A 12,577-nucleotide genomic window follows, 5' to 3' on the forward strand; every position below is an offset into this window, starting at 1 on the left:
ACAAATCACAATGTGGAATGGTGTGGGTGTGTGTGTGTGTGTGAGAGAGAGAGCGCGCTTCTGCATCGATGGCTAAGAGAGCATAGGTTTCAACTGTTTGCTTGGTGGGGATGGACAGTGCATTGTGAAGTTTTTACAGGTGGGAATAGTGCCATATATTGTGGGCACAGCATCATGAATGTATTTTGCAGTGGGAATGCCGGCATATATTGTGATTACAGCATCATGAAAGCATTTCACAGGGGCAAATCTGGCATATATTGTAGGAGCATCATTGTGAAAGGGTTTAAAAAGGAAATGCTGCCATGTAGCGGGGGTGCAGAATCATGAACACATTTTACAGTGGGAAAGATGACATATATTGTGGGGTGGCATTTTGAGTGTTATATTGGCAATAATGGCTTGCATATATTGTGGGTTCAGCAATATGAAAGCATTTTACAGCAGTAATGCTGGCCCACATTGTAATCGCTGCATCATGAATGGACTTTAAATAGCAGTGCTGGAATGTAGTGTGAGCACAGAATCATTAAGTGTTTTACAGTGCTGGCATATATTGAATAATCAGCATTATGAGTGTTATAATGCCAACGCTGACTTGCACATTGTGGGTGCAGTAAGTTAGAATCATTTTACTGTCACAATACCGGCATATATTTTGAACACTGCCATCATGAAAGTGTTAACAATGTGAGTGCTGGCATACATTCTCGGCAAAGGCATTATGAAAATATTTTAAATGTCACTGTGCCCGGTTGGTGACCTGACATATATCACTATTTGTACATTGTATGAATTGTTACCCCATTTTGTAAAAGATTGTGCTGTAAAATGCACAATTTGTACTCAACCTTTTAAAACATATTTTTAGGAGGCATTTGTGCCTGGAGAGGAGACTCATGTGCTGGGGTTAATTGGCTGCGGCTGCAGTGTTCTTATGTTTGATGTCTTTTGGGAGAAGTGTTGAATTGCCCTGTGTGGGTGGCTTAGTTGCTATGTATATTGGAATGTAGAATTTAAATGCGTCAGTGGAGACCTATGTGGGTACATAAGTGAGAGGGGGGGGCATCTTGGAGCTACATACAACAAAGGATCACCTAGCATGGGCCTAGTAAGATCGTTGTTTTGTTCTCCCCTGTTCCCCTCCCTTGCCTTGTCGCGCTCTGAAACACTTGTGTACGAGCGCGATAGAAATAAAATATCAATATCAATAGCTAGTCATTAAAGTATAATAAAGCAGTACAGGTAATGCAAAAGCATGAACAAAGCCTACTAGTACCCAGCAGGAGGGCTGTGGCGGCCTCCCAGCCAATGGGGAGGCTCAGAACGGGGTGTATGACACATGGTACAGAACCTGCTCCACTTCTCAGAGTGGAAGGCTGCCATGTCCTGTTGCCAGGAATCAGATAAGAGCGCTCTGCGCCGCGTTCCCCTAGCCCCCCTTTTCCACATACCCTATCACCCCAACCCACGTCCCACCCTTGGCCCTCGCCCACGCCGCTAACAGTAATGTTCCTGGTGCATCTTAGAATCAAGAACGGTCGACATGGAAAGGGAGTAGGTGTAGTTCCCACCCCCGGCCCCCAATCTATGGTGGACATCTTATTATGTTGCTTGATTTTCTCGAGTTGTTAAGATGCTGTTTCTGAACTTGAGAAAAATACACTATTACCCGGGGCACTAATAGCAATATAGCCCTTGCCGGGGGCCTTACTGGTTAGGTAATGCCCTGGGGCCCATGTTAAAGCCCTTGCTTTGCTCGGGCTTGTAACTGATTCCCTGACATTATCTGATTGGTAATGCTCGCCTGCTCAGGTTATATTGCTTAAATAACATTTTTTTTTAAACGAGTGCCCTCACCACACTCCTAACACTTGGCCTCTGAAGACAGCGCCTATTTCACTTTCTCACTTTGCCACATCAAGCACTCTCTCACACTCCCTCACTCGGATACATTGTACAGTGTATTCAACAAGGTTGTCGGAATGGCTGTGTGAGGAGGACGGGCTGTTTGGAGGCTCCACTCGCCTCATAAGCAAACTGGCATGCGTTATGCGAGGCATGCACTTTGGGGTTCAGACATAGGGGTGCCTGAAATATGAAATGACCAGTCACTCATTTCAGCTTGCTCACTATAAATGTTGACATCCTGAGGGCCATCTATACTTTAACTTGCTTAGGAGCGTGGCTCACGCGCCCCGATCGGAGCATCACCCAGCAGGCAGTGAAAGAATCCCTCACTGTTTCTCCCAGAAGTCTACCCCAGAGTCCCCAACATTTGTATGCCAAGGATATAAAGAACTGGGACAACTGGGCAAGAAGATGCTATCAAAGATAAACACCAGTTCAGCACCGTCGCCAGGCGTTTCAGTTTCCTGGCTGTCATTCCGAGCCTTCCCTAGTGGGTTGAGTGAGCGAGAGCCTCTTTAACGTGTGCTCATTATCATGTGAAGCTTAAAACCTGGATTAATCCTGATCAGTGTTCCCTTTGACACTATGCCATCTACCAGCCTTTACCAAAGTCAGAGCTGCTCGTGTTATTTTTCCACTTTAATTTTTCCTACAAAATGTGCCTAACCCATTAATAGAAAAGAAATAGTATAGAAATAATTATGTGTCAAGGCTGTGACGAGAAGATCTAAAAATTCATTAGACTGGCTCTCATAAAATGATTTCTTCACAGGCGGTCTGACAGCACAGGAACAGGAAATGCTTACTGCAAAAAGTACTAACGGATGCATAACTGTGATGGCTGATTGTAGCACGAAGCTACGTCAGCGTACACTTCATTGCTACCTCTCGCCAGGGTCGTATTGCGGCATAAAATGTTCTCGGGCAGCAATGAAAAAATGGCCACTGTTGCAAATGTCATCCCTTTTGTGACAAGACTGTTTGAGTAGTACCCAAGGGGGTGGTGTTTCATAAAATGTGATGCACATTGTGCATTTCTGAAATAGAGTCTAACACCCAGTTCCCTTACTTTCTCTCTTCAACTCCCCTATCTCCTTCCACCCCTCCTTCCGTTCCCCCACAATGGTGGCACCGCAGCCCTGTGCCCCCCTCGCAAATCTTTTAAAATGGGCAACCAGCTTCACTTAGCTATCCTCAATTCTCGCTCTGCTATCAAACGCTCCTCTGACATCTGTCACCTCTTTGAAGACCTTGACATCCTTACTCTCACTGAGACGTGGTTCAAGGCCAGCTCCGTCACTGCTTTTGACACTCTTCTCCCTGAGGGCTACAAGATCCTGTCCAATCCCAGGCATTCTCGGTCTGGCGGTGGAGTGCTCTGATCTTTCGTGAGTGGGTTCCTGCCTCCATCATCCCCACTCAATCCTTTGAAAGCCTAGCCTGCAGGCTGTCTGTCTTACCTACTTTCTATCTTACCCTCGCTACCATCTACAGACCCCCCCAGACCTTCCTAACTCTTCCTCTCAGAATAGGCCAACCTGTCCTCCTCTCTTCTTGCCTCCTCCCCCAAGCGTATCTTCCTTGGGGACTTCAATATCCATCTCGACTCTTCTGATGTGGCCACTGCTCATTTCCGTGACCTTTGCGACGCTCTTTCCCTCACTATCCTTCCCTCTTGCCCCACCCACTCTGCCAGACACACCCTGGATGCTCTCATCTCAACAGACAACCCTCTCTCCAAACCTCTCACTACCCCTCTCTCCTGGTCTGACCACTCTGTCCTCTCTTCCCACCTTGACCTCCCCTGTCCCTTGACAATGCCAACACCCTCACTGCCACTCTCCGTCATTTGACTGATGAAGAGTGTGTCAGTTGCAGCATTTGCCTCTTCCTTCATCCCCCCTCCTCCCCCTTCTTTTGACTCTGCTTCTGACTCTGTTCTCGTTAACCTCCTCTAGCACCCTGGACATCCTTGCGCAGTCATGAGGATCCGCATGAAGCCTGCCTCCAAACGCAACTCTTGGCATGATTTCGACTTGGTAGCTTTGAAACGCAAATGCAAAGCTGCAGAGCAGAAGTGGCAGGCATCTAGCTCGTCCTCGGTCAAACTGGCCTGTCGCTTACTCCAAAGGCAATATCGTCTCTCCATCTGTTCCAAGAAAATGGCTTATGTCCAAGCCCACATCTCTGGAGCCACCAATAACACAGCTAAACTCCTTAAAATCTGCAAGTAACTTGCCAATCCTACTGCAGACTCCTCCTCTCCTCCTCCCTCCCCTTCTACTCCCATAATCTCCTCTTTCTCTCCTGTTGCACCCAATGAGATTTCTAGAGTGGTCAGTTCTATGAAAGTCTCCTCTAAAGAACCATCAAGGACAACATCACCTCTCTTGCCCGAGTCTTGGCTGACCTCTGCAATCTCCCATTTGTCACTGGCTCCTTCCCGCAACCCCTTAAGCACTCACTTGTGCACCCTCTCCTAAAAAAGCCATCTGCTGACCCTTGTTGCCCGCTGACTAAAACCCTATCTCCATCACCCCTTTTTTTGGGCAAACTCATGGAGAAGCTGGTCATCCCCTAACTTACCCTCCACACCAAAGTCTCCCTGGGTCCTCTCCCCTCGCCCACTTGTGAGGCAAACAACCTTGGGATATTTTTGACTACTCTCTCTCTTTATCTCCTCACATCATGGACCTTGCCAGGAAGTCGTAAAGCACTCTATAAATAAATACATCCATCAATAAATCAAGTCCAATATCAAGTTACATCTCCTCGGGAGAATTCTACCTTTCCTCACCTTCCCCAGAAGCTTGTCCCCAGAGCTCTGGATATCTCCAGGCTGGACTACTGCAACAGCCTCTTCATCAACCTGCCTCTTTCCTCCCGTCACCCCCTTCAACTAATCCAGAATAGGTCTGCAAAACTTATCCTTGGCCTCAAGCCCAGGGACCACATCTCTCCAGCCCTAAACTCTCTCCACTTGCTCCCGGTAACCGCAAGGATCTAATTCAAGACCTGTTACATCATCCACAAGGCTGTCTGCGGCCTGAGACCACTTTACATTCATTGTTCCCTCCCTAAATACCTCCCTGACAGAGTCCCTCTGCTCTTCTGGCTCAAACTCTTTGCAGATCAAATGATTATCCAAGCAGAGAGTGGGGGGTAGATCCCTTTCCATGGCGAGCTACTCTCTCTGGAACGGCCTCCCTCCCCCCTCAGACTTGCGCCGGATCTTCTTAAGTTCCGGAAGCTTCTCAAGACTTTCCTTTTCTCCTGTTCCTTCCCTCACCCCTCCCGTGCTAACTCTCCATCTGCCAGTGCAGCCTGGTCCCTCCAGAGTCATACAGGGGCCAGACAACTCCCTACCAGTCCCTCCGGCATCCCTTCTCAGCACTTGCCTCTGGGATCCCTTTCCTGGATTATCCCAACTGATCCTCCCTGTCCACCACACTCTTTCCCACCTCCCCTGGTACTTGCCACCTTGGCCCGCCCAGCACTTGCCCAGCACCCCACCCGAAGGGACACCCTCCTGCAGCAGTTATCCCTCCCCCCTTCCCCTTGCACTTCCCACCTTGTCATGCACTTGCACAGTAGGATTGTCACAAGACCAATATAACCGTTTTTGTTGTTTTACTTTTGATTCCCATGTCTCGCACCCGACCTCGGTCTTGTCTTGTGGTGCATGGAAACACCCGTGTGTAGGCGCCATACAAGTGTCCAATAAATAAATGTGTGAGGGCAGAATCTCCTTTCAGGTGGGGCCAGGAAAGACACAAGGCTGCCTATACAGAAGACGAAGACATACTTACGCATGCCCCACCTCCCTGCTCCAACACGCATCCCCGGCTCACCTTGCCAGTCATCTGAAATCGATTGATTTGAACTGGAAGGTCTGGACTGTGCCGCTAACCTCAGTTTTTAGTGACCGTCCTGGAGACTGAGGGAAGCAGCCTTTGGTCCGGATTGGTCAGAATGAAGATCTTTGGAAAATGGCTCTCCTAATTGACTCAGTCTAGTATGTCACAAAGAACGCAGTCATATTCCTTTATAGAACGCTGCAAATAAGGCCCCCAACAAGCCAGGGTATGGGACACGCTACAAGGCCCCAAGAAAAAAAATGAAAAGGAAGCTTGAAGGGTCATGACCACTCAAGTTCCTTCAGCCTAAGAAAGGAGCTACTTGGTGCGACACCTCAAAACCAGATAATGTTCCCACAAACCTATATATTCTCCCATATAGGTTTGTGGGAACTTTACTTACGAACTTCATTTGTATGAAACTTCACACTATTTAATAATCATGTGGTCTAATATCTTTTTGGACATTTTAGTTAATACCATGCATACCATATAGCTCTCTCTCGCTCTCTCTCACCCTCACTCTTCTGCACTATTTTCCTCTCCCTCTCTCAATCTGTCACTTTCTACGTGGGCGAGAGTCGCATTGTCAGGTGCGCTTTTGCTATAGCCTCCCAAGCCATTGCTAAGGGCCGCATGCCCAGAGGAAAAAACAGTGATCTTGGTAAAATGGGGGGAAGTCTGTATTGTTGTCCAAAAGAAGAAATTAAAAAAAGAACAATAATTTCTCGCTTGGCCTACTGAGCAAAGCACATTAGCAAAACTTAGAAAAGCCATATAAATTATTTTCTGATAGAAGATTCCACTCCAAGATGGAAAATCTGGTACCCTTCATTTATACCCTTTTGAAATATCCCTATCAGAGATGGGGGTGGGAACAAATAGCACCAGTGAGGGTTCTTGGCTGCTTTGCATAAAATTAAAGAGCATCGTAGAAACACGGGAATGACCACAGATCTTTATACTGGACAAATGTCAACGATAAAAGGGTTGTTTGATTGAATCACTAAGTATATAGTGCAGCCTTCACCCTCCTTTCTTTTTTTCACAACATTCACCCTCACATTAAAAGGTTTGTAGCATGGAACCATAGACACTGATTTAGACAGCCTAATGATTTGAATAACAGGAGAACATGCCTGCAACATTAATTTCTTCACTTGTGTCCGATGGCTTTCTGGAAATCATTAGGTTTCCCTGCCCCACTCATAATTTTAGCCGTGTCCCAGGTTAAGGATGGATGTGTACATGCTCAGTTCACAATACACAGACAAACTTATGATAATTACATATGCATATATATAGTATATTTTATATGTAGGTAACTTCTAGAAATTCCGTACGTTTTATGATTTGATACTGTATTTGTCCTCTCCTTTTACAGATGAGTCACAGGAAAAATTAGGTCCAGATGGTACATATTCACTGACACAACACTCTTCCCTTTGCCTTTGCAATATACTCTGCATGAAAAATTACTTTAATAGTCATCTCTGCTTATCACCTACTTGGCAATAAATGTTTACACACATTGTACAGCAACTGTTATTTGCATGTTTGATCAGACCGCAGTCTTCCAAAGGGCGTTCATCCACCACAGTGCTTCGAGGCCCTACCAATGACAGTAGGCGCTATACAAAAATCAAATAACATAACAAATAGGCATTAGATGCCATCCATTACGGCAGTGCGTGGAAAATGCCTAACCCATGCCAGCACAGAAGCCAAAACTGTCAGCTTAGCCAATGCTTGTTACATTGTTTCTCTTAGGAGCATTCGTTTTAATGGCAATGAAGCTGCTATTTCTTTGCCTTCTCCTGTGAAAATGACTGGACTGCAGGTATTTTAATGTGGGACTGCAGAAGCTTACTTATAACCAGGTCTTGTTTAGTACAAAGCACTCAGAGGTTCTCTGGGAAGGGACACGATCCTAGGGGGATGTAGACAGGATTACTTATCAAATCAGTGATCCATGGAGGTAAACGAATATTTCAGAGCCTTGGCATGAGAGCTCACATTCAAACTTGAACACATTTGATTGGCAGGTTTGCTTGCTTGACCCATAGGCATTGACCTCGTTTTCCCTATCAGCTTTTCCCTGTGCCATTCCTCTTTCCACGAATACATCTCTCGTCGCCCAAATTTCTACAAAAAAAAACATAGCTCATGACTGCCTTTTGCTGAGAACAAGTGTCTTCCGTGGGTACTCATCCTCCATCTCTCCTTCCTTACTTCCCTGGACCTCTCTGCAGGGGATGGAGGGGGGGAGTAGGAGGGGCAGTGTATGTGTGTTTTTCTGTCTGTCTGTCTCTTTGGGGTTTACAGGGCTTTATTGGAAACACATTGGTGGTTATTTTAAAACATATGCTAATTACATGTGGGGACTACCAAAGCTTGCACTTATGCTTTGTCGGGGTCCCCACATGCGATTTAAAACTTTTGCAAGATGGGGTGCAAAAATAATGTGTAAAACAAGGAAACATCTCCTTTACTCTTCACTTTTATGTTCCGTTTTGCAAAAAGGTAAACGCTGCCTGAAAATTACTTATTGAAGACGGCATTTACAAAAGGATTCCGTTTTAGGAGGTGGTAATGCGAGGAGGAATCCACAGGAATCCAGGCATTTTATGCATGCATGAAAATCGCATGCAGAAATAAACGGCTGTGCTCTCCCGAGATGGAGGAGGCAAGTACGGCTGAGATGCAAACTCTGCTTTGTGCCCCTTCTCGGCTTTGGAAGAGGATGGAAATAGGCATTTGCCTTGCTTTTCCGCTCCAGCCTAACTCCTTGCAGTTATGCCCCATTTTACTGCTCCGCCCAGTACAAAATGACCCTTTCAGTCGGAATTGTGGCTGTGTTACCACGTATTTGATATGAGGTTTAGTGTCTGGAACAGGGGTCTGCAAACTGCGTCTCTCCAGATATTTTGGGCTAAGCCTCCCATGATCGTCTCAGAATTGAGCATGCTAGTTGGGGCTGATGGGAGTTGTAGTCTGAAATATCTCAACGGCCAAAGATGGCAGACTATTCCCAGATAATTCGTGTTTTTAACTAAATCAAGCAGTTTTTTTTAATATCACTCCTCATTCCTAACTCAAAGTGCAGAACTGGGATTCGAACCCTTGCTGCTTAGGGTTGTCTTGTTTTCATGACGAGTGCACTGCAGCTGAGCTATGCTGCCGGCCCAGTGTTGTACCAACCCCAAACTCTGAGGTTCTGAGCTGTAGCATAACACTGTTGTCGATAAAGAAAGGATGTCATGAGCATGCTGAATGTTTGCCAAAAAAATTGGATTCTAACGTTAAGGGTAAAAGGAAATGGGTACATACTGTAAATAAAGTGAACCCATTGGACTAGTGCGAATGGCAGTCTAATTCAATGAAACGCTTATACGTCCAGATGCGGCTCATTGATTGTAATGTTATGTTTTCTATGGCACTAAGGATGCTTGTGTCTGTAATCAATCATTCTACAAGAGTCCATGCTGAGCTTTACAGTAACTGTAAATCTGTTTTGCTGTATTCAGAGCCCGCAAAAGTAATGGCGTCTCTCTAGCGCGCATTAAGAAGATCTACTGAAAAGCTTGTTCTCTGCCAAAAAATGTCAATGAGCGAATGCTCACAAGTCCCAGCAGCTCAGGGATGTGCACGATTTAAATACAAATCTCGTTTTTATTTTCTAGCCGAAACTTCTGGCGAAGGAGCTGCTTGACCTCGTTGCCTCGCATTTCAATCTGAAAGAGAAGGAATATTTTGGGATTGCCTTCACAGACGAAACGTAAGTATTGGACACATTGGTTTATTTAGATTTGTTTACCTGTTTGTAGTGCTAACTGATGTGATATCTTAAGACCTGTCCTGATGAAGCCCACCTGTAAACTATGGCAGATAGTTCCTGGCAGAGCTGACACAATTAGACAAGGCGCAGTCCCTCCTATCCAAAAAGAGTAAACAAGGGTTCGAAAGTTGTAATATTGATATAATTCAGTTATTAAATTACTTAATAAGAAGCCCACATTTCACATCCTGTGTGTTACTGGGGAAGTTACAGGTTCAAATTGAACAAGCGCTCTTGCCTCTTGATGGCGACTTAGAGCCGGCTGCCCTCAATGCAAACAACATGGCTCCACAGAGTTGAACTTGACAGCAACATTTATTGGCTGTATTAAGTTTAAGTCACTTTTAACATTTGTAGGGTATTTTCTTGTTTCCCATTTTCGTCTTTTTTTTGTTGTTTGGCTGCTTTTTTGCATAGTTGTGTGCTGTGACATTGCGCTTCGAGTTCAGTTTCACACCCTCAGTGTTTTGCTAATTTTAGTGCCTCTTTGGATATCGTACGCCCTCTCTCTTTTGAAAGGGTATATTTCAAAGAGCCTGCAATGCCAGTTTTTACATGTAGTCCTTTCTGCACCTTTTTTTACCCATCACTTATGCCTGGAAGTACAACTATGTTACTTGAAAGGAAGACCCGGATTATACACTCAGATGACTGAGTTAAGTAGTGCCAACAACCACTAGAGGGTTAACTGTCTGATAGGTGCTCCAGTTGCATTTTGTCATGGCCCACCATTGGAGGAACAGTTGCTGATGTGTGCTTTTGTGACAGACCAGACAAGTGCAGTGATTTATGGAACGCGGACCACTGGTAGCAGTGGTCTATTGATCCCAACTGCTCCTTGTCCCACGAGGGAATACGAGAGCCCGTAACATGTTGGAGTCTGGTGGTCAGAAAGAGGGAGTGGGGACTAATGGGGGATAAGCTGGGGTTTATGCCATGAAGGCCCAGAGGAGGAGAAAGCAAGGCTTATCCACCGGCTTTTCATAGGCTCATTTGAAGTCTGAGATAATTTTCCAGAAGAACCAAGCATCCAGTTAAAGAGAAATTCTTTTAGTTAAGGTATACAGGAGGTTTAACTGGTTGCAGGTTCCTTTGCTGTGCAAATGTGCTCTTCACATTAGGTAGGGGCCCAACCTGTTCCAAATACCTCTGTCTTCATGACAGAGCACACATATTAGAAAGCAAATTACAAAATGTCTTGTTTTGTGCCAGGATGTCATTTCACCAAAATGCAAGGGGTAGTGGAAGTGACATCACACGACCCTTGAACTCTGATGGCATCACAGGAAGTGATGTTATTTGACCCCACCCCGAAGTGACATCACAGGAAGTGATGGAACACAACCTTTCACTCCACGACAAAACAGTAAGTGGCATCACATAGCATTGTTTCTGAGTACACCACGAAAAATATGGTTACGATATCACTGTAAAGTGATATACATTTCATACAAGAATGGATCACCACATGTATCGTTAATATCAGTGTATGTAGGCCCATATTACCAAATTACTGTGAATACAAGCAGACGTTCAAGGCCAAATGATAATGTGTTATTATATAGCACTTACACTTAAGCGCTTCATATATAACAAATATACATACAATAGCGCCAAACCTTTGTTGGTACTCATTTATCAACCTCCGCAGGATAAAAGGCTGAGTTGAGCTTGCTGGGAGTCGAACTGGTAACCTACAGATCACACACACATTGCAGCAGTCAGCGATAAACCCACTGAGCTATTTTATCAGCTATAGCCATCAGAAAACCAGCCACTCCAGAAACAAAGAGCGACATGCTGCTGGCCACAGCCCATGAGCCTCAATGTAAAAAAAAAGAAACAAAAAAATGAAAAACTTTTTTTTTCTATTTTTTAGGGGTGGCAAAGGAGACCACAGTGGTAGCACGGGAGACCTCGGGGGTCGCAGTTGCGAACCTTGGCGACCCATAAATGATATACATGGGTTGTGCATGACGCATCCTTTTTCACAAGTTGTTTCCCCTCTTGATACAACAACCCTTTTCCTCGTCCTTTTCTGTCTCATTTGCTAGGTCCTTTCTGTCTCATTTGCTAGGTCCTTTCTGTCTCATTTGCTAGGTCCTTTCTGTCTCATTTGCTAGGTCCTTTCTGTCTCATTTGCTAGGTCCTTTCTGTCTCAGTTGTTAGTGGAGATATTCGGGAATAAGAGCTGCTGTGGGGTTGGACTTTAGACTACTAGGAGGTTGTTTGGTGGTTATACTGGCAGTATAAGCAGCTGGTACAGGTGTGGGCTCAGCGCTTTGAAGCTGTGTCTTTGATGCCATCTCATTGGTTCAACTGATTTCTGGCGTGCTCAGGCTTGTCCGATAGCTCGATTTGTTGTTTGCATGAAAAAATTGACTTGCGCACCGCAAATCAGTGGGCAGGAATTGAGTTAATGGAGTGAATTCATAAAATGTAATCACAGCTAATAAAATAAGCAGGGGATTGCATTTGATCGCGTGGCCCGAGTGCATCATAGATTTTCCTCGCCCAACTACCTTCGTCAAATGCCAATACCCTCTGCCAAAGTGCAACCATCGCTTGCACAGTCCTACCGCACAAGCTAGGGGATTTCACTCCGGTGTCACCTTTGAAGCACGACACGTGAACACTGATAGCGGAGAGTTTAACTCTGCTGGAACTTCTAGACACAATGTTAGAATGTCTACTACTAAAAATAAGAAATAAAAATAAAAAAATAAAACGATATTTCCCAGTCTCAAGGATTGGCTACTTTATACTTCTTTTTATTATTATTTCTTTAGAATGTACGCTATGAACGGAATCCGCTCTAGGCGCTTGAATAGATTTAGTACGTCAATCTCAAAATGCACTTGGTTGAGAGGAAGAACACTACGCTACCACAGTACAAGCAATCTGCACTTCCTTCCTGTGCATTCCAAACCCCCTCCAGTGGAGAAGTGGTGTGTACAGATTCCATGACCAT

At 45.1% G+C, this 12,577-nt stretch overlaps 1 protein-coding gene across 9 annotated transcripts in view; it reads left to right on the top strand.

Moving 5' to 3' along the window:
• The window catches only part of FRMD4A (FERM domain containing 4A), an 897,536-nt gene that overhangs the window by 572,840 nt on the left and 312,119 nt on the right, over window positions 1-12,577 (top strand). For all 9 annotated transcript variants that reach the window (XM_069627926.1, XM_069627924.1, XM_069627927.1 and 6 more), the window contains exon 3: window positions 9,452-9,546. In XM_069627926.1, coding sequence (XP_069484027.1) covers window positions 9,452-9,546 — 95 coding nt within the window. The remainder of the gene's footprint in view (window positions 1-9,451; window positions 9,547-12,577) is intronic.

This window comes from Ambystoma mexicanum, chromosome 12 (genome assembly GCF_040938575.1).
Source record: "Ambystoma mexicanum isolate Mex_15411 chromosome 12, UKY_AmexF1_1, whole genome shotgun sequence".
In the NCBI taxonomy this organism is placed as follows: domain Eukaryota; kingdom Metazoa; phylum Chordata; class Amphibia; order Caudata; family Ambystomatidae; genus Ambystoma; species Ambystoma mexicanum.